Source organism: Heteronotia binoei, chromosome 1 (assembly GCF_032191835.1).
Source record: "Heteronotia binoei isolate CCM8104 ecotype False Entrance Well chromosome 1, APGP_CSIRO_Hbin_v1, whole genome shotgun sequence".
NCBI lineage: Eukaryota > Metazoa > Chordata > Lepidosauria > Squamata > Gekkonidae > Heteronotia > Heteronotia binoei.
The window spans coordinates 194,620,546-194,643,395 of NC_083223.1; the positions used below are offsets into that span (position 1 = coordinate 194,620,546).

A 22,850-nucleotide genomic window follows, 5' to 3' on the forward strand; every position below is an offset into this window, starting at 1 on the left:
TATGTAATCCATCTGATGTACTTTTACTACTGACGTGGCAGTCAGCCAAATCCTGGATCCAGATCTTCATATCTGCTCACATAGCCCTGAACAACTGCTCAGAAAATATCTGTGAAAACAAGTGGCTACTTTGGCAGTAATTTCCACCAGCTCTGCCTAGATAAAAGGCTGCATGTTTCCAGGTCTGATGCCCTTGGGAAACTCCAAAGCTGCCCAGAGTGGCATTGCACAGGGGACAGAGCTGTACAGATCACATCCTCAGCAAGAAGAACCAAGTGCACAAAGGTGGAGGATCTGGACCTGGACCCCAATAGTGAAAGGCAACGGCGCCTCGGGCCCTGGGGGCGCGCACGGGCGCTGAGGAGGCGCGTCCCGCCCGATGCCCGAGAAGGAGGCTGGTGCCTGCCTGCGCACACGCGCCTTCTGAGGCGAGGGAGGAGAAAAAGCGACGCGCCGCCGCCTTTGCGTGAGACGGAGAGGGGGAAAAAAGGGGAGGGGGAAGGGCACGAGGAGCCCCGATGTGCGCGCGCGCTCCCCGTCGCTGTCGGGCGCCGCGCCTCCATTCTTTTTCTCCCCCCCCCTCGCAGCGCAGCAAACACGGCGTCACGGCCATTGTTTGGGGGCCCCCATTGCCAATGCGGGGACCCCCAGACCTGGGGCGGCCCGCTCCCCCCGCCCCCCCTCCTTACGCCACTGCTCACCCCTCAGCTGTTTTTCAGGGTCTGCCAGCAATTCCTGAATATATCTGGGAGGTTTTCAGGATTTTTTTTTTGTTATTTCGAAAAATCCCAAAGACATATGGGATGCCAAAATATATCCAAAAATATTGATAAGGTGTTTTTGAGATATATTTTCAGATCAGGTAGATCTGAATGCACACCCCTAGACACAACACACTAATTTTAAAAATGAAATACAAGAGCTACTTTGAAATACAAATAGTTCATAGATTCATCAAACAGCTGTTGAGAAGCCTAGATGCCACCACTAGATCTATATTTTTTGACTCAGTTTTTGACTCTTTCAATCTGCTTTTCTCTTCTGATGTTGACAGAGTCCTGAGTGCTGTTAGGCCCACCACTTGCCTACTTGACCCGTGTCCCTCGTGGCTGGTTAAGGCTGGTGATGAGTGTCGGTGCGGGAGTTAGCAGAGTGAGCTTGGTGACCTGCCCAACACAGGGCTCCAGGAAAGAAATCAGCCAGACACCTGCAACTAGTGCCAAAATAGTGTATTTACAGATATATACAATAAGTGCTCACTAGTGCAGTCCAATACCTTACTTCAACAGACAAAATGCTCCGCCTATACACCAACTCTCAGAGAGAGACCTGTGTGTTCCACACACAGTCTTCTTATAGTTCTACTAGCCAATCCTGGCTGTGCACTGTCATGCTGACTCAGCAGGTTTCTTCTCTTGGCTTCTGCCGGCTCAAACCGGCCTGCTGATAAGGTCATTGTGGCCTAGCATACCTGCTAGATCACCAGCTGTCAAAACACAGCTGTCAGACTGGGTTTACATAGATTCATTACACCAACACACCTCCTAATCTATTGAACCCAGTACCCCCAACCACTGTACACAGTTTTCATATTCACATGCATACAGTAACATACATTTCATATTTACACATTTGTAATTACCAGTCCAGGAACTCATCTTAGTGATAAAAAATATCATCACTGTCCTGGTCAGCCAGCTCTTTTTGGCGTTTGGCTTCAGCCTCCCTATTCTTTGCCTCGCACTCTGCCACCCAGGCCTTCCACTTCTTGGCCTTTTCCTTTAGCATTTCTTCAAACCCTGGTGGGTCTGGTTTAACTGTCAGAGTGACATAGGGTACCTTATACCTGGCAGGAGGTTTGCCTTTTGTGGTTCTAGCAGACACCCGTGGCTCTGTGCTAGGACCGGCCTTGTCTTCTTCAGGCTGATCTGTTCCCACCTCCTGGGCTGGTTGTTCTGCCCCTGTGATTAGAGGTTGCACCTCCTGACTTTCACACTCCACCTCCTGACTCTCCGTCTGAGGCTCTGAACCACCTTGGAGCTCACGTTTCTCTGAGCCTCTGCTTGCCAGCCCCCGGTCGGGAGATTGTTGTTCCTGCTTAATTACCCTGGGCAGGACTTCAGCATCATTATCAGTAATTGGCAGGAGTACAAACTCTCTCTTATCAGAGTGTAAGTGAGGCCAGCTGGACTGCTCGTTAAACTGGGCAGTTTCACTGAGGATTATTTTCTTTCTCTTATCGCAGAAGCGATAACACCTGGCCTCTGGCTTGTAGCCCAGAAAAGTTAGGCTCTCTGCCCGGACATCCCCCTCCCTGCTGCTCTCGGAGGGGATACCAACCCGAGCCTGTGTCCCAAAGACTCTCAGAAATTTCAAATCTGGGTACCTGTTATACAGCAACCTATAGGGCAAATTATTTACAGGTTCACACCAAACACGATTATGTATAAACACAGCACAGTACATGGCTTCTGCCCAATAACAAATTGGCAACCTTGCATCCTCAAGCATTCTGTACATTATCGTTTGCAACACAGCTCCTGTGCGCTCTGCTAGCCCATTTTCTTTCCCATTTTCTTGGGGCGTGGCTGGGTTCGTTAAACGGTGGGCAATGCCCTTGTTCTCCAGCCAACATTTCAATTCATTTGATAAGAATTCCCCCCCTCTGTCGGTCTGAATGGCCAGGAGGTTTACACCTAATTGTCTCTCAACTGCTTTGACCCATTTTCTGAGTGTCTTGTACACTTCAGATTTCTGCACCATAGCAAAGACCCAAGAGTACCTCGTATGGTCGTCTGTGGCCACTAAGCAGTACCTCCTCCCCGACAGACTTTTTGGCAATGGGCCAATCACGTCTAAATGAACTAGCTCTAGGGCACGCTTACTTTCTCTCGTGCTTTCCTTAGACACAGCACATGCCCTGCTTTTGGTCTTCTTGCAGACCTGACAATCCAAGTAACATTTGCAAGGTTTCACTTTTAGACTTGGCACCAACTCCAGGGTTTTTTTCAACGCTCTAAACCCGCAGTGCCCCAGTCTCCGGTGAAGTAAATGTATACACTTATTGTGCACAGGCTCATTTGACACCTGTGCCACCTGGGCACATTCATTCTGGACCACATATATTTTACCTTCTCTTTTTCCAGTTACAAGCACCTTTCCCCCACCTCCCAGGATTTTACAACAGGTCCTTTCAAACCTCACCTGGTATCCCTGGTCAATTAGCGTGCTAACACTTAGCAGGTTTGACTGTAGTGAGGGTACACACAAAACATTTTGCAAAGTACAATTGAACACGGGAAATTCAACACACCCTGTACAAGTAACAGCTGAGGAAGTTACGTCAGCTAATCTGACATGCCTGTGCCCAGGAATGTCAATATTGTTCAACAGCTCCTTTTTGCAGCAGAGATGGCTCGTTGCCCCAGAGTCTAAAATCCAAGCAGACCCTGTGCTCTCTCCTGCAGACGTGACCAGCCGGGCTCCTTCCTCACACGGGCTGGTGGTCCTCCGCTCTCGCTGCCTCCATCCACGCCGCTTCTTCCCCCTCTCTGGGCAAGCTCGAAGCAGGTGCTGTGGCGACCCACACCCATAGCAGCGTCGGACTGCCATTGCAGTCGGCTCCTCTTCCTCAGCCTTTGGACATCTGCCAGCAGCAAAAGCTGGCTCACTCTTGGCTGTCTTCCCGGACGAGCCGATAGCCGCACGCTCCTGGGCCGACACCCCCGGACAGCTCACTGCCGCAATCCTCTCTTGAAAATCAAGCAGGTGGGCACAGACGTACTCCATTGTCAGGGTCGCTACGTCCACTGTCTCCAGGGAAGTTATCAAGGGAGTAAACTCAGGCGGCAACGATGACAGTAAAATGTAAACTCTGTCATCGGGAGCTACAGTCTTGCCTCTGGCCTCAAGCTCAACGAAACAGTCCGTTAGCTTCTTGATGTGGTCTTTCACACACCCTCCAGCTGGCATAACAGTGCGAAACATTTTCCTAGTCAAGGCCATAAGGGAGCCAGCAGTGGTACTAACATGAACCCCACTGAGCGCGTCCCAGGCAGCCTTGGGAGTGTCCTTCCCACGCACATATACTAGCTGGTCATCTCCTATAGCCAGCACGATGTTTGCCAGTGCCTTATCGGCTAACACAGTCTGGGCAGGAGATAAGGCAGCAGGGGGATTACTCACAACCAGCCATTGCCCTTCACGCTTGAGGTAGTGTTCCATTCTCAGGCTCCACACCGCGTAGTTGGCTGAGTTGAGCTTCTCAACGGGCACTGCAAGCTGCTGCTAAGCCATGATGCCGACTCCTCCACACAGCTGGCTGCCGTCGTCCCTCTGGCTCTCAAAACGAGATAGCTGGTGCTGCTTTGTCTTTCAACCAGCGTTCCTCGCCTCCGGCTCTTTCCAAACTCTCGGTCAGCTCAACTCTCACGGTGCTCCTCCGCGCAGCGGAAGCGTGCTGGGCCCATAACCCTGTCGGTGCGGGAGTTAGCAGAGTGAGCTTGGTGACCTGCCCAACACAGGGCTCCAGGAAAGAAATCAGCCAGACACCTGCAACTAGTGCCAAAATAGTGTATTTACAGATATATACAATAAGTGCTCACTAGTGCAGTCCAATACCTTACTTCAACAGACAAAATGCTCCGCCTATACACCAACTCTCAGAGAGAGACCTGTGTGTTCCACACACAGTCTTCTTATAGTTCTACTAGCCAATCCTGGCTGTGCACTGTCATGCTGACTCAGCAGGTTTCTTCTCTTGGCTTCTGCCGGCTCAAACCGGCCTGCTGATAAGGTCATTGTGGCCTAGCATACCTGCTAGATCACCAGCTGTCAAAACATAGCTGTCAGACTGGGTTTACATAGATTCATTACACCAACAATGAGAGGATCCGGGGCCCTATCAAGGAAATCATCAACCTGTCCCTAGAGACGGGGATGTTTCCAGAGGGCCTCAAGGAAGCAGTGGTTGTACTGCTCTTAAAAAAGCCATCAATGGATCCTTTAGATCCAGCCAATTATCGACCAGTTTCAAACTTGCCGTTCTGGGCAAGATAATTGAGAGAGCGGTGGCCAAGCAGCTTCAGGGCTTTCTGGAGGACACATCTGCACTAGACCCATTCTAGTCTGGTTTCTGCCCTTGCCATGGGACTGAAACTGTCCTGGTCACTGTAACGGATGACCTCTGTAAGCAGCTGGACTGAGGCGAGTCGGCGCTGTTGTTATTGTTAGACCTTACAGCAGTGTTCAACACAGTTGACTATGCATTGTTGACTCACTGCCTTGCCGAAGTGGGAATATGCGGGGCGGCCTTACAATGGCTTTCCTTCTTTCTGCATAGTCGTTGACAGAGGGTGGTGCAAGGTGAGGATAGGTCCTCCAGATATCCCCTTTTGTATGGGGTTCCACAAGGGGCACTCCTCTCCCCAATGTTATTCAATGTCTATATGAGCCCCCTTGCCCAGCTGGTACGGAGCTTTGGGCTGGGATGTCATCAGTATGCAGATGACACCCAGCTATATTTGCTGTTGGACGACCAGTCGGCTAGAGTCCCACCAACTCTGGCTGAGGGTTTGGAGGCTGTGGTGGGCTGGCTAAGGAAGAGCAGGCTGAAGCTGAACCCATCAAAGATGAAGGTTCTATGGTTGGGGGAGCGGGGTTGGAGCGTAGACTGCTGACTTTTGATGGGGCGCTACTAACACCAGTGCCTACCGTCAAGAGCTTAGGAGTGACACTGGACACCTCGCTTTCAGTGGAGGCCCAGGTCACACATATTGCCAAGGTGGCATTTTTTCATCTTTGTCAGGCTTGGAAGCTAGCTCCGCTCCTATCTCGCTCGGACCTAGCCACAGTAATCCATGCAACGGTCATGTCCAGACTAGACTACTGTAACTCGCTCTATGCTGGGCTACCCTTGAGTCTGATCCAGAAGCTCCAACGGGTTCAGAATGTGGCAGCGCAAGTCCTGACAAGAACACCACGGTCGGCACATATTCCACCTGTGCTGTGCCAGCTACACTGGTTGATGGTTGAGTACCGGGTTAGATTCAAGGTTTTAGTTATGACCTTTAAGGCCTTGAGCGGTCTGAGACTGATGTATCTATGTCCCTGGAAGGGACATACTGCGCTCCAGTAGTTGAAATCTGTGGTGATTCCTGACCCGAAAGAGGTCTGGCTGTCCTCAACAAGGGCCAGGGCTTTTTCAATCCTGGCCCCAACTTGGTGGAATGCTCTGCCAGAAGACATCAGGGCCCTGTGGGATCTTTTACAGTTTTGGAAGGCCTGTAAGGCAGAGATGTTCTGCCAAGTCTTTGCATAAGAACAGTGATGGTTGCCATGCTGGCACCTTTTCCTCTCCACCCCCTCTTGGGGGGATCCCCCCATCCCTGATGTGATGCCATGATGTACTGACTAAGAGCATTTTAAAGACGCCATCAGGGTTTGTAATTTTTTACTGTAATTGATTTTTTATATATGTATTTTTTACTGTTGTACATCGCCCTGAGTCTGGTGCTACCTGGGATAGGGCAATTCAATACATGTAATAAATAACAACAACAACAATGATATATTCTGTAATCAATCACAATAAAATAATAAGTTTCATTCAATGATTTATTAATTTCATAAGAAACTCTGGCTACTTTTCTCTGCAGGAAAATGTTGTATTACATATGAGACACTGTTTATGGTGGCTGCTATTCTGTAACTTAATTTTCTTTTAAAAAACAAAATTACTTCATTATTAACACTTTTCCATAAATTCTATACAATGTATAATACCTGTAGTAATTCTGTTATGACTAACAGTTAAATGCAACATGCATAACTATAATACAATTCAAGTATTTTCTTGGTCAATTCTGACCCACTATTTTAGACAGACTTCCACTATGAACTCACAAAAAATATATGCACATTTATATCACTATAGTATAGTCCAAGTGTTTTCCAGTCAATATTGACCAACTTTTCTTAGCTAACTCAATCAACTTGGATGGAATGGAGAAAGTAGAGAAAGAAGTACTTTTCTTCCTTTCTCACAATACAAGAACTCGTGGGCATTCGATGAAATTGCTGAGCAGACAGGTTAAAACGGATAAAAGGAAGTACTTCTTCACCCAAAGGGTGATTAACATGTGGAATTCACTGCCACAGGAGGTGGTGGCGGCCACAAGTATAGCCACCTTCAAGAGGGGTTTAGATAAAAATATGGAGCACAGGTCCATCAGTGGCTATTAGCCACAGTGTATGTGTGTATATAACATTTTTTGCCACTGTGTGACACAGAGTGTTGGACTTGATGGGCCGTTGGCCTGATCCAACATGGCTTCTCTTATGTTCTTATGTTCTTAACTTCTTGATGAGTCCCTAGGTGAGCAACTCTCGTTTCATTCACTCCACTTCCTCAGAAACAGGTTCCAATTTCTGAAAAACGATTAGCTGGAAGGATCCAATCGATCACTGATTGAAGATCTTCCCCATACTTATTATGTTGGAAAATCCTTCTCTTTGAGCTGCATGCAAGTGCAATCCACGCCTGCAAGAGCCATTTATAGGGTACCCTTTAAATGGCTTTTGCAAGCTGCACTGCCATCATGGTGCAACTTGTAAGTGAACTCAAAAGGCATTTAAATGCCTTGAGTTCACTTATGAATTGGACAGTGGCGTGGCTTGGCACGCAAAAGTCATTTAAAGGGATACCTTTAAATGGCTTTTGCAAGCTGCATTGCTGCTGCAGCAGCACAACTCACAAGTGAACTCAGAAGGCATTTAAATGAGAGAATTATGGTGGCAGGATGGCACAAACCTCGATTCACAAACCACAAACTGGGCCAAGTTCATCACAAATTTAGGTTTGTAAGCCAGTTCATGCTCATTCCTAATTTTGCTTGCTTCTGTACATGTGAAAAATGAAAGGAATTGGCTAGGAAAGGAGCAATTCAAGGTGGGCACATTGAACAATAAATTGAGAAACTTCCAAAACTCACAAGTCTATACAAAAGACCCAGTCTACACACTATATAAGAAAGTATAGTATAATTATTAAATGCTAAACTCACAGTGTACAAACTCTGGATTCCAGATTTTCCATTGCTGCTTTGGTCTTTCTTTTTAGGTTTTTTGGCAGACAGTTTGGCAAATGCTCGTACTGCTGATGCTAAAAGGCCATCTGACCACTCCATGGTGTTAGGATCTGTCTGTCCAAAAAGTTCACCAAGGCTGACACACTTTGGGTTTACAACAAAACTGTCTACTTTGCATCTCTTTGAAGTATTCTGAAAAGAAAACAATCCAAGAATTATTTGTAAATTAACACCCACCAAGGCTAACCTGCTTATGATACCCCCTCCATACTTCCCTGCCTGGAAATGGTTGCTCTAGCTAACAGATTCAGTTTCTGTGGTGGGGTTTCTGGAGCAACTATACTACTTTAACTTCATGACAGAAAAGGTATTTTTGGGCTCTTGAGTAACAATCACCTCTCCTCCATCCTCCTGTTCTAGCTGCTGTGATCAATATATAAACAATATAACCTAGAAGGATAATGAATTAATTATGGCCTGAACCTTTGGGACTCTGTCTGAACCAAAGAGAGAATGGCAAGTGTAACGTACTCGAAGCGGAGACGAGAGTAGGGCAACATAGTTTATTAGGAGCACGTTGCAAGAGAGGGAACACGCGGGCCGGGTCCCACTTATATACAATTCCCGGTACAGCCTACTGGGCCGGTCAGGCCAATCCTGACCGGTTGAACTTCCCGCCACAGCTGTTGATTGGCGGGGGATTCCGCGCCCGGCGCTGGGGCGTCTGGGACAGCCCAGTTGCCCCCGCGCCTGGTCGCATGTTGTTACTGATACACTACACCCCTCCCCCCCTGGTTAATGAACATAGTCTTGCAGATACGCGGGAGGACGGCGCTCCCGGGTGGACCGTCTAGGGAGGTCCTGTCCGGGAGGCGCGGCTACCGTGGCTGGTGCTTCGGTGGGCCCTGGTGCGGACGGAGGCGGCGGGACTGGTTCTGCGGATCCTTCAGGCTCTGTCGGTTCCGGTGCCTCCTGCGCCGGCGTTATGAGTGTTGGGGCCCCGTCCTCAGGTCGGCCCCTGGATGGCTCCCCCCCGGATCTTGCCTCTTCTGTGTCCGCCGGCTCCTCTGGTAGCGTGCGGCGCCGCAACTGGTCTATGTGCCGTCGTAGTACCTGGCCCCCCTCGATTGATATATCGTAGTGGCGGGACCCGGTCACCCGTAGCACTCGGCCCGCCACCCAATCGGGCTCCTTTGCGTAGTTCCGGGCGTAAACCGGGTCGCCCGCAAAGAAACCCCTGACTGCGTCCTGGACCTCGGGGCTCTCGCGGATGTCTGAAGCCCGGTCGGGATGTAGTCTGTCCAGTCGGGTTATGAGCTTGCGCCCCATGAGGAGCTCTGCCGGACTAACCCCTGTGACCGGGTTGGGTGTGATCCTATCATCGAAGAGGAACGCGGCCAACCTGTGGTCCCAGTCGCCCTGTACAATTCGGCTCAGGGCTTCCTTTGTTGTGCGGACCATCCGCTCTGCCTGGCCGTTGGTGGCCGGGTGGAAGGGAGCCGCCCTAATGTGCCTAATCAGATATCGCTGGAGGAACGCCTGGAAGTCGGCTGAGGTGAACGCGGTCCCGTTATCGGAGACTATGGTGTCCGGGATACCGTGTGTACATAAGGCCCTGCGCAGCGCCTTGATTGCGGTGGCTGACGAGGTGGACCCTACGGGAATGACCTCCAGCCATTTGGTGTAGGCGTCCATGATTATCATGAAGATCTGCCCCTGGAATGGCCCCGCGAAGTCGAGGTGGAGCCTCGACCATGGCTTCCTGGTAGACTCCCACCGTGTCGCGGGGGCGCTGGGAGGCTCGGGCCGCGTTTCCTGGCATGTCTGGCACCTCCGAACCCAGGTCTCAATCTCCCCGTCCATCCCCGGCCACCAGACGTAGCTCCTGGCTAACGCCTTCATTCGGACTATGCCGGGATGGGTCTCGTGTAGGGATTCCAGGACCCGCTTCTGCAGCGGGGGCGGGACCACCACCCTGCTTCCCCATAATAGGCACCCATTGTGGGCTGCTAGTTCCTCCCGCCTGGTCTTATATGGCTTGAATTCTTCCCCCATGTTCCCTTCTGGCCAGCCCCTCACCACCCAGTCGAGCACCTGTGCCAGTGTCTTGTGTTTCTGTGTGGCCTTGGCTACCTCCGCTGCGTGGAGGGGCTGCTCCGGGAGGCTCTCCATCAGCATGACCTGGTGTGCGGGGGCGGGGTCTGGACCCGTTTCCGGAAGCGACAAGCGGCTGAGCGCATCCGCGTGACCCATAGCCTTGCCGGCCCGGTGAACCAGTGTGTACGTGTATGAGTTGAGGAATTGGTTCCACCTCAACACGCGCTGTGAGAGTATTTGGGGGGTTTGTCGGTCTGGGGCCAGTAGACCTAAGAGGGGCTTGTGGTCCGTGGCAATGGTGAACCTTCTCCCGTATAGATACTCATGGAACTTGCGGACCCCCGCCATGATTGCCAGGGCCTCCTTATCTATCTGCGCGTAGTTGCGCTCGGCTGGAGTGAGTGTGCGGGAGTAGTAAGCGACCGGTACCTCCCTCCCGTCCGGAAGCTGGTGCCCCAGGACTGCTCCCACCCCATAAGGCGACGCATCGCAGGCCAGGATGACGGGGAGGGCCTCGTCAAAATGGTGGAGTACCGCATTGGACACCAGGACATCCTTGACCGCCTGAAACACGGCGGCCTGTCGTTTGCCCCAAACCCAAGGGGCTTTTTTGTCCAGCAGCCGGTGGAGGGGCTCTGCCAGGGCTGCCTTGTGGGGGAGGAATGAATGGTAAAAGTTGAGCACCCCCAAGAAGCTTTGTAGCTCCGCTTTACACGTGGGGGCCGGGGCTTGCACGATGGCTCGGGTCTTTTCTTCCGTTGGGTGGATTCCTGCTGCGTCTATGGCGAACCCCAGGAACTCCACCCGTGGGACCCCCAGCAAGCATTTCTCCCTCTTAACCTTGAGCCCCGCTGCCTGGAACCGGCGGAGCACCTCTCGAAGGCAGTTGCCGAATTCTTCGGGGTCCGGGGCGGCGACTAAAACGTCATCGAAGAACGGCTGGACTCCTGGGATCCCTTTAAGGAGAGTGTCCATTATGCTCTGGAAAATTCCCGGAGCGACGCTAACCCCAAACTGTAGCCTCTTCACCCGGAAGGCCCCCCTGTGCGTCACGATCGTTTGGGCCTCCGCCGTCTTGTTGTCTACTGGGAGCTGCTGGTAGGCCTGTGCCAGGTCTAGCTTCCCAAATATCTTAGATCCCGCTAGGGCGGCCAGGACGTGGCTCACCACCGGCACTGGATAGGGGTTGTCCTGTAGTGCCTTATTAATGGTGCATTTATAATCGGCACAGATCCGCACCTCCCAGTTTGGCTTGATGGGGGTTACGATGGGGGTTTCCCAGGTGGCGTAGTCCACCGGCTCGAGGACACCTTGGGCCGTGAGGCGGTCTAGCTCTGCCTCTATTTTAGGCTTCAAGGCGAACGGGACCCTCCTCGCCTTGAGCATAATCGGCCTGACTGTGGGGTCTAGTGGTAGGGAAATAGCTGGCCCCTTGTAGCTCCCCAGGGACCCATCGAACACGTCCGGGAACTCTCGGCATATTTCCCCGAACCCTCTGGGCGTTAGGGTTTGCCCCACCCCCTCCAAGCGGATCCCCAAGGGTTTGAACCACGCCAGTCCTAGCAGGGTGGTAAGCTGGCGCTTTACCACCAGGATGTCCAGCGGGCCGTAGAAGGGCCCTCGCTCGACTTGCACCCGCGCCCACCCCACAATTTGCACCGGATTCTTCTGGAAGTCCCGGAGTATGAAGTCCGCCGGCCTTAGTTGCAGCCATTGGCGGGGGCACAGTTTCCTCAGGGTTTCCTCCGCTATGATGGAGATGGAGGAACCCAAGTCCACCTCCATTTGGCAGGGGCTCCCTTCTATGAGGACCGCCATTTTAATTTTGTCGGGGGTGGCGAGGGGCAAGTTCAGTACCTGAAGGGACGTAGAGTCTGTGGAGTGGAACTCCGCCGACTTGTGATGCGTGGTCGGCTTCCACCGGTTGGGCTTGGGCCGGCAGGCCCGTGCGATGTGGCCTGTCTTCCTGCAGCTCCAGCAGTCCCAGGTCCGGTACTGGCAGTCCCTCCTGTCGCGGGGGTCGCCGCAGCTGGCGCACTTGGTGGCGGGGACCCTCTCCGTCGCTGGGGGTCGTTCGGACGCTCGGGGGCATTGGGCTGCTCGGCTGTGTGGCCCGGGTGGGCGGCGCAGCTGGTAGGCTTCTTCCTCCTCTGGACGGTCGTGGTCCAGCTCCTCGCGGTGGACGGTGTCTGCCCGAGCCTTGGGGAAGGTCCTTGCGGTCCTCTCGAACGCCACTGCTTCGTTGAAGGCACTCTGGAGGGTGAGTTCTTCTTTGGCGAAGAGCTTCTGCTGGAGCCTCTCGTCGCGGAGGCCCCACGTGAAGCGATCGGCCAGGGTGTCTTCCAGCTGGGGGAAGTTGCAGTTCCCGGCGATCCTGCGGAGGGCCGCCAAGTAGTCGGCGGCCGATTCTCCGGCCGCCTGGTCCCTTCTGTGGAACAGGAACCGGCGGGCCACCCGTGAAGGCTGAGGTAAGAAGTGGCCGGTGAGGAGTCTGCTGACCTCGGCAAAGGACTTCTCCGTGAGGCGGGCGGGGGCCGAGAGACCCTTGGCGATCTCGAACGTGGCCGCCCCGCAGACGCTCAGGAGAACGTCCCTCTTCATGCTGTCCTCCGTGACCTTGTTGGCCCTCAGGTAGCATTCGACCCGTTCCAGGTAGGATTCCCAGGCCTCTGGATTCGCGGGGTCGAACGGCTCGACGTGACCGGTGTTTCCGCCCTGGCTGGCCATGGTGGCTGCAGCGGCGGACGTGGCCGGTGGTGCCCTTGGTCTCCTTCGTAGCCGATGAGGCTAGTATCCCACCTTCGTCGCCAGTGTAACGTACTCGAAGCGGAGACGAGAGTAGGGCAACATAGTTTATTAGGAGCACGTTGCAAGAGAGGGAACACGCGGGCCGGGTCCCACTTATATACAATTCCCGGTACAGCCTACTGGGCCGGTCAGGCCAATCCTGACCGGTTGAACTTCCCGCCACAGCTGTTGATTGGCGGGGGATTCCGCGCCCGGCGCTGGGGCGTCTGGGACAGCCCAGTTGCCCCCGCGCCTGGTCGCATGTTGTTACTGATACACTACAGCAAGATTAGTGATTGTGAATTAACTAAAAAGAGCTCCAAAAACTGAAAAGGAAGTTAGCAGAGATAATAGCACGTATCTCCTTAGAAGTCTGAAGAAAACAACCACAAGATACAACAACATGAGTCATTGCAAAGGGCATATTGACCATTACAGCCTCTGGGAAAAGTGTTTATGGGCCTGCCCCTGATGGGCCTCTCCAACCCACAGGCAGTCCTGCTCAAGGTAGGTGGTAGCCACTGAGAGACAGCAGCCCCTATCACTACTGAGAAGTGCATGCAAACTGCTGCAAGGCTGGCAGAAGTTGTGACTGGCAGAGACTGACCAAGAGAGAGATCTTGGGTCGTGGTAGATAATTCACTGAAAATGTCAAGGCAGTGTGCGTTTGCAATAAAAAAGGCCAACGCCATGTTGGGAATTATTAGAAAGGGAATTGAAAACAAATCAGCCAGTATCATAATGCCCCTGTATAAATCGATGGTGCGGTCTCATTTGGAGTACTGTGCGCAGTTCTGGTCGCCGCACCTCAAAAAGGATATTATAGCATTGGAGAAAGTTCAGAAAAGGGCAACTAGAATGATTAAAGGGCTGGAACACCTTCCTTATGAAGAAAGGTTGAAACGCTTAGGGCTCTTTAGCTTGGAGAAACGTCGACTGAGGGGTGACATGATAGAGGTTTACAAGATAATGCATGGGATGGAGAAAGTAGAGAAAGAAGTACTTTTCTCCCTTTCTCACAATACGAGAACTCGTGGGCATTCGATGAAATTGCTGAGCAGACAGGTTAAAACGGATAAAAGGAAGTACTTCTTCACCCAAAGGGTGATTAACATGTGGAATTCACTGCCACAGGAGGTGGTGGCGGCCACAAGCATGGCCACCTTCAAGAGGGGGTTAGATAAAAATATGGAGCAGAGGTCCATCAGTGGCTATTAGCCACAGTGTGTATGTGTGTGTGTGTGTGTGTGTGTGTGTGTATATATATATATATTTATATATATATATATATATATTTGGCCGCTGTGTGACACAGAATGTTGGACTGGATGGGCCATTGGCCTGATCTAACATGGCTTCTCTTATGTTCTTATGACTGCAAAATTGGAAGAACTTACCCTGCACAAGGCTGGCTCATATAAAATGCAGCAGTATTCCTTCCCCACTCAGTTGGGGGAGGCAGACTGAGACTGAGATCCTATGGACCATCCAGGCTCTGCTATTTCCTATGGACCATGTTGTCATTCGTTTTAGTACATCCCGTCTAGGGTCATTTTGGCTTCTGGTCAGTGTGTATAACCAATGAGATAAGTTGATTAAAATGCAGAATGCAGAAAGGCAGAGTCATCACCTCAGTTGTTAAAACATGATGTCAGCAAAAATGGACAGATATAAGTCTCTTACAAATTAGTAATGAATATGCAGCACGCAGGCAGAATCAGAACTGGATTCTGCCAAGATTTCAACCCACAGAAGAAGGAAAGGAAAGGTCCCCTGTGCAAGCACCAGTCATTTCCGACTCTGGGGTGACGTTACTTTCACAACGTTTTCACGGCAGACTTTTTACGGGGTGATTTGCCATTGCCTTTCCCAGTCATCTACACAGAAGAAGGGAGGTCCACAAAAACATGTTTGGATTTTTGCACCATGATTTACGCTTTCGAGATGGTGGTCTTCTATTGGGAGATGGTTTGCACCTCACAAAGGTAGGAAAAAGCGTGTTTGGTAAGAACCTAGCTAACCTAATAAGAAAGGCTTTAAACTAAATTGTATGGGGGAGTGAGACGTTAATTCAAAGCATAGTATGATGCCAATAATTGGAGATAAAAATGTTAAACTTGTGTGAGGAGCGGCAGGTATGCTAAGTAACATTAACTTGCAGGTACATAAACAAAAACATGAATTCCAATGTCTCTACACTAAGGCACAGAGTGTGGGAAACAGGAGGAACTTGAAGTCCTGATACAGGAAGAGAACTATGACTTAATAGGAGAGAGCAGAGAAGCTCTGAGATAGAGCAGAGAATAATTGATATAACGGTAAGCAGCTGGGGAAGTTGCTGAGAATTTCTGAGTTTGTGTGACTGCGGAAAATTCTGAGTTTGTGGTTGCTGGGGAACTGCTGTCTGTTTGGTTTGAGTAGGCTGAAGGTGAAGGTCATTGTTGCTGATTGATTAGGAGTGGCTGTGTTCCCCATTATTAAGCTGAGCCTTGCCAGAGAGCTAAAAGGCCCTTGGCCTGTGGCTCTTAGCCTGGGGGCTGTGTAAGGACCAGGAACCCAGATCCCTAATTTCCTTGTGCTCCCAATAAGGTAAGAAGGGGACCCATATAAACAAACAGGATTTAAAGGGGACTGTATATATTTTTAAAAAGCTATCATGAAGGTAGAATGCCAGCAGGGGAGGTGGGGGCTTTCCAGTGTTTTGCACTGAGTGTCACATGTATGACTATCTGCCCACAGGACAGAAGTCTTGGGTGTGTGCTCGATGCAAGGAGCGCCTGGTCCTCAGGGAACAAGTTTGTACCCTTGAGGCTGAGGTGACTGACCTGGAGAAGCAGAGATAGTCAGATAGGCACTCAGGGAAGACTCTCGGGGACGTATTAGATGTGTCCCGCTCTGAACGTGGCAGCCCCGTTGCTGCCAGGGAGCATGAGAGTCAAGAGGGAACATGGCACCTAGCTGCAGATAAGGGGAATGCGCCCTCAGAAGGGACCTCTTCATCAGTTGGTGAGCAGAAATCCTTTCGTGCCAAGGAACCATCTCTGGGCAGGGAGAGAGGAGGGTCTTGGTAGTTGGTGATTCAATCCTTAGGCAAGTAGACAGCTGGGTGGCAAAACCGCGTACTAACCGTATGGTGACTTGCCTGCCTTGTGCGAAGGTAGCAGACATTACACGTGTAGTAGATAGGCTGATAGACAGTGCTGGGGAGGAACCAGTGGTCCTGGTGCATGTTGGCACCAACGATGTGGGGAAATGCAGTCGTGAGGTCCTGGAGGAAAAATTTAGGCTGCTAGGTGGGAGACTTAAGACCAGGACCTCCAAGGTAGCCTTCTCAGAAGTGCTACATGTACCACGTGCAGGGCTTGAGAGACAGGCACAAATTAGAAGTCTCAATGTGTGACGATGGTGTAAGGAGGAAGGGTTTAAGTTTATTAGGCACTGGAATGCTTTCTGGAAAAAGTGTAAGCTGTAAAAAAGAGACGGTCTCCACTTGTCCCAAGATGGAACCAGGGTGCTGGCGCTTAAAATCAAAAAGGTGGCAGAGCAGTTTTTAAACTAAATCCTAGGGGAAAGCCGACAGGAGATGAAATGTCTCTGGTTCGGGAGGACTCATCTCAAAGAGATGAAGGGTTAGCTGTTACTTTTCTACTGGGTAACGGAACGGATCAGAGTTGTCCACTGAGATGGTAACAAACAGTATGGACTGTCTGTCAAAGTCTCGAGGCGACAGGAGGAAGGTTGCAGGCCTAACTTACCTGGGAAATCAGAGATGTTTGTATGCAAATGCTAGAAGTGTTCGAAGTAAAATTGGTGAGTTGGAATGTTTAGTGTTGGAAGAAAACTTAGACATTATGGGAATTTCAGAAACTTGGTGCAATGAGGAGAATCAGTGGGACATGATGATTCCTGGATATAAGTTATATCGGAAGGATAGGGAGGAAAGGGTTGGAGGTGGGGTGGCTCTGTATGTCAGAGAGGGTATATGGTCCAGTAAGACTGAGGTCAGAGAATTAGATTCCCTTCTAGAAATGCTTTGGATGAAACAGAGGGGCCAAAAGGAAATTTAACTATGGGAGTTCATTACCGCCCACCAAATCAAAAGATAGAGGACGATTATAATATGATGGAAGGATTAAAGATAGTGGCTAGACAAAAAAACTGTGTCATAATAGGTGATTTTAACTACCCGCAGATTGATTGGGTCAATATGTGTTCTGGTCGAGAGAAAGAGATTGAGTTTCTTGATGCTCTCAATGACTGTGCTATGAAGCTGATGGTCTCAGAACCTACCAGAGGTGGGGCGATCCTGGATTTGGTAGTAAGTAATGCCCAAGACTTTGTCAGAGATGTAAAAGTGATCGCACCGCTTGGGAGCAGTGACCATAATGTTGTTGATTTCACCTTTTGTATAAATAGAGAGTTGCCCCAAAAGACCAGCACGACCACGTTTAACTTTAAAAGGGGTAAATTCTCTGAGATGAGGGGGCACGTGAAGAGGAAACTGAAAGGAAAGGTAAATTCAGTCAAAACCCTTGGGGAAGCTTGGAGGCTATTTAAAACTACAATCCTAAAAGCTCAGATAAAATATATACCACAAGTTAAGAAAGGCACAAACAGGTATAAGAAAAGGCCTGCATGGTTAACAAACAAAGTAATGGAAGCTGTAAAAGGTAAGAAGGACTCCTTTAAGCAGTGGAAAGCTAGTCCAAGTGAGATTAATAAAAGTGAACACAGGATGTGGCAAATCAAATGCAAGACTGTGATCAGGCAGGAAAAAAGGGACTATGAGGAGCATATTGCAAAGAACATAAAGGCCAACAAAAAAATTTCTTCAAATATATTAGAAGCAGGAAACCAGCCAGGGAGGCAGTGGGGCCCTTGGATAACCAAGGGGTAAAAGGATTACTGAAGGAGGATAGGGAAATGGCTGAGAAGCTGAATGCATTTTTTGCCTCTGTCTTCACTATGGAAGACAAGAAGTGTTTGCCCGCTCCAGAACCACTAATTTTGGAAGGGGTGTTGAAAGACTTGAGTCACATTGAGGTGACAAGAGAGGAAGTCCTACAACTGATAGATGAATTAAAAAACTAATAAGTCACCAGGTACGGATGGCAGACATCCAAGAGTTCTGAAAGAACTCAAAGTTTCAGTTTATTTCAATTTATATCCCGCCCTTCCCGCCAAGGCAGCTCAGTTGAACTTGTGGATCTTCAGACAAAAATATGTAATCTTTCATTGAAATCTGCCTCTATTCCTGAGGACTGGAAGGTAGCAAATGTCACCCCCATTTTAAAAAGGGTTCCAGAGGAGATCCGGGGCATTACAGGCCAGTCAGTCTGACGTCAATACTGGGAAAGTGGGTAGAAAGCATTATCAAGGACAGAATGAGAAGGCACATTGATGAACACGGGTTATTGAGGAAGACTCCGCATGGGTTTTGTAAGGGAAGATCTTGCCTCACTAACCTGTTACAGTTCTTTGAGGGGGTGAACAAACATGTGGACAAAGGAGACCCAATAGATGTTGTTTACCTTGACTTCCAGAAAGCTTTTGATAAAGTTCCTCATCAAAGAACCTTAGAAAGCTCGAGAGTTATGGAGTAAAAGGACAGGTCTTCTTGTGGATCAAAAACTGGCTAATTAATAGGGAGCAGAGAGTGAGTATAAATGGGCAGTCTTCGCACTGGATGACGGTAAGCAATGGAGTGCCGCAGGGCTCAGTACTGGGTCCCATGCCCTTTAACTTGTTCATAAATGGTTTGGAGTTGGGAGTGAGCAGTGAAGTGGCCAAGTTTGCAGATGACACTAAATTGTTCAGGGTGGTGAGAACCAGAAAGGATTGTGAGGAACTCCAAAGGGATCTGTTGAGGCTGGGTGAGTGGGCTTCAACGTGGCAGATGAGGTTCAATGTGGCCAAGTGCAAAGTAATGCACATTGGGGCCAAGAATCCCAGCTACAAATACAAGTTGATGGGGTGTGAACTGGCAGAGACTGACCAAGAGAGAGATCTTGGGGTCGTGGTAGATAACTCACTGAAAATGTCAAGACAGTGTGTGATTGCAATAAAAAAGCTAATGCCATGATGGGAATTATTAGGAAGGGAATTGAAAACAAATCAGCCAGAATCATAATGCCCCTGTATAAATCGATGGTGAGATCTTATCTGGAATACTTTGTGCAATTCTGGTCACCGCACCTCAAAAAGGATATTATAGCATTGGAAAAAGTGCATTAAAGGGCAACCAGAATGATTAAAGGGTTGGAACACTTTCCCTATGAAGAGAGGTTAAAACGCTTGGGGCTCTTTAGCTTGGAGAAACGTCGACTGCGGGGTGACGTGATAGAGGTTTACAAGATAATGCATGGGATGGAGAAAGAAGTCCTTTTCTCCCTTTCTCACAATACAAGAAGTTATGGGCATTCGATGAAATTGCTGAGCAGTCTGGTTAAAAATTACAGTGGAGAAGGAAACAAGGGGATCTGCTATCTTGGACTTGATTCTCACCAAAAAGGAAGGATTGGTTGATGAGATGGAAGTTGTGGGTACCCTGGGTAGTAGTGACCATGTGATCTTGGAATTTACAGTCCTGAGAAAGGGAGAAGTTGAATGTAGTCAGATGTATAGGTTAGACTTCAGGAAAGCAAACTTTGAAAAACTTATATTTATGCTGGGTAAAACCCCATGGTCAGAAATACTTAAAAAGAAGGGAGTTCAAGAGGAGTAGAGTTTTTTAAAAGTGAAATATTGAAGGCACAACCACAAATGATTTCTATGAGAAGGAAAAATGGAAGGGGTCTAAAGAAGTCATGGTGGCTCCATAAACAGCTCTCTAAAAACTTGAGAAATAAAAAAGAGACTCATTTAGAAAATGGAAGGAGGGTCCTATAACCAAGGATGAATATAAAATTAAAAGTACTTGTAGAGAAAGACTTAGGAAAGCTAAAACTCAGTATGAGCTTAGGCTAGTGAGAGATGCTGAAAACAACAAAAAAGGGTTATTTTTTTGTGTGCAAAGTAAGAAAAAGAGCAATTACATGGTAGGACAAGAAAGTGGGGACAGGAAAGTGAAATTGTAGCAGGAGATGAAGAGTGGGCAGAACTGCTCAATTCCTATTTTTCTCCGTCTTCTCTTGTGAGGAAAATGGTGTTCAACATGGCAAAACAGAACCTATGATCAGGGAAGGGAGTTGAAGCCTAGGATCAGCATTAGGGTAGTACATAAAACCTAGTTTCTTTAAATGAAACTAAGCCCTCAGGGCCAAATGCACTGCATACAAGGGTACTAAAAGACCTTGCGGACATAATTTCTGAGCCTCTGGCCAATATTTTTGAGAATTCTTGAAAAGCAGATGAGGTCTCAGAAGACAGGAGGTGGGCAAATGTTGTCCCCATCTTCAAGAAGAGGAAAAAGGACGATCTGGGTAGCTACTGACCCGTCAGCTGGAACAGTTGAGAATAAATCATCAAACATTAAGTCCTGGAACATTTAGAAAGGATGGCTGATTACTAAGAGCCAGCATGGGTTTCTCAAGAACAAGTCATGTCAGACTAACCTGATCTCTTTTTTGAGAAAGTGACTGCTTTGCTGGATCAGGGGAATGCTGTAGACATAGTTTAGCTTGATTTCAGTAAGGCTTTTGATAAGGTTCCACATACTATCCTTGTTGACAAGTTGGTAAAATGTGGTTTGGATCCTGTTACTGTTAGGTGAATCTGTAACTGGTTGACAGATTGCACCCAAAGAGTGCTTGTGAATGGTTCCTCATCCTCTTGGAGAGGAGTGACAAGTGGAGTGTCTCAAGGATCTGTCCTGGGACCTGTTTTGTTCAACATCTTTATCAATGATTTGGATGAAGGAATAGAGGGAATACTTATTAAATTTGCAGATGATACTAAATTGGAAGGCGTTGAAAATACAGTAGGAGACAGAAACAGGATACAACAGGATGATCCTGACAGGCTGGAAAACTGGGATAAACAAGTAAAATGAATTTTAGCAGGGATAAATGTAAAGTTGTATGCTTAGGCAGGTAAAATCTGATGCATAATTATAGGATGGGGGAGACATGTCTTGGCAGTAGTATGTGTGAAAAGGATCTAGGGGGCTTAGTGGGTCATACGCTGAACATGAGTCAGCAGTGTGATGCAGTGGCTAAAAAGGCAAATTCAGTTTTGTTCTATATCAACAGAAGTATAATGTCCAGATCATGGGAAGTGATGGTATCACTTTACTCTGCTCTGGTTAAATCTCACCTAGAGTATTGTGTTCAGTTTTGGGCACCACATTTTAAGAAGGATACAGAGAAGCTGGATCATGTTCAGAGGAAGGCAATGAAGATGGTGAGGTGAGCTGTGGAGACTTGTGAGCTACTGCATAATTTAGTTTGTTCTGGGGCCATTTTTCTTGAGTTAAGAGGCTCAATGAATGAGCCAGAGGCTAAAAAATCTATGAGCTAGCTCACACTAACTCAGCTCAGAGGGAACACTGGTCTGGAGACCAAGTCCTATGAAGAAAGGCTGATGAGTCTGGGAATTGTCAGTTTAGAAAAGAGATGACTAAGTGAGGATAGCAGTTTATAATATTATGCATGGGGTGGAGAGAGCTGACAAAGAGAAATTTTTTCTTCTCCCAAAATAATAGAACTCAACCAATAAAACTGATGTGCAGTAGGTTCATGATGGACAAATGGAAATATTACTATAATCAGAGAGTAATTAAAATCTGGAATTTGCTTCCAGAAGGTGTAGTGATGACCACAGAAATAAACTTTAAAAGGAGATTAGATAGATTCATAGAGGATAAGTCTGTCAATGGCTACTAGCCATAGTGATTGAGGGGAACTTCCAGATTCAGAAGCACTAAGCTTCCAAATCCCAGAGCCAGTAGGCAACATCAGGCCTTGGCCTTTATGCCCAATTGCTAGAGAAACTAATTGGCCACAGTATGAGTCAGGATGCTGGATTAGATGGACCACTACTCTGATCCAGCAGGGCACTTCTTATGTTCCAGATATATGTACCCTAATAACAAGATGTAGGTCCTGAAATTAATCCCCTTACCTGTAAAATAGCATCCAGTTTTGTAAGACTTTCAGAATCTAGTAATGGTAAGATTATCAAGGCTCTTTCCAAAATTATTCTAATGGTAGTCTTTCCTCCACCTGTAGGGCCTACTAGCATTACGCCAACATGAACCTAAAAAGATAGTTGTAATGAGCAATCTGGAACTTTAATATTTCTTAGAATACTATGGTGTCTTAGTAAACATATGTTAAACTCAAAGCATGCATTTTTTAGATTAGGAATATAAATTTGCTATTTTTCTCAGTAACTTTTATTGCAATACTTAGCCATTTCTGCTGTTTGCTGTTACTGAAATATAATGGCTGTAATAATATCTTTATAAATTTTAAATAGTGCAATATATCATATCTAAATGCCATGACTTTCCATATAAATCAATGCTTTGTGGTACTTACCATAATTTGGTTGTAAAACTGCATAACCTTCTCTATTTGACTTGCCCAAGGCTGCAAACATAACTGCTGTACTGCAACAGATATTGCCTTCTGAGATAAAAACAATAGCTATGGGTAAAATTACATCCACAACAAATGAAAATAAAATAATTGCTCATATTTGTCTGTCATTGCCCTTAAAATGAAGAAAATGTGCCACCCAAATCCCCCAAATTAAACTTTAAAGAAAATAAACTATACTTTGAATAAATGAATCTGCTTAAGATTCCCCCCCCCCCCAGTCCTGCCATATGAATTTAAACTTAGCATTCAATAACCAGGTTTATTACAACAGTACAGAGAATTTACTGAAATATTGAAAATAAACAAAAATGTTACAAAATAAAACATTATTTTTCTA

At 48.2% G+C, this 22,850-nt stretch overlaps 1 protein-coding gene across 1 annotated transcript in view; it reads right to left on the minus strand.

The window, feature by feature from the left end:
* Window positions 1-250: 250 nt before the first annotated feature.
* LOC132576410 (dynein axonemal heavy chain 6-like) overlaps window positions 251-22,850 on the minus strand; it is a 125,100-nt gene continuing 102,500 nt past the window's right edge. The window contains exons 16-19 of the mRNA XM_060245563.1: window positions 22,451-22,540; window positions 22,032-22,166; window positions 8,064-8,279; window positions 251-460 (exon numbers count right to left, since the gene is read on the minus strand). Of these exons, the coding sequence (XP_060101546.1) occupies window positions 251-460; window positions 8,064-8,279; window positions 22,032-22,166; window positions 22,451-22,540 (651 nt within the window). The remainder of the gene's footprint in view (window positions 461-8,063; window positions 8,280-22,031; window positions 22,167-22,450; window positions 22,541-22,850) is intronic.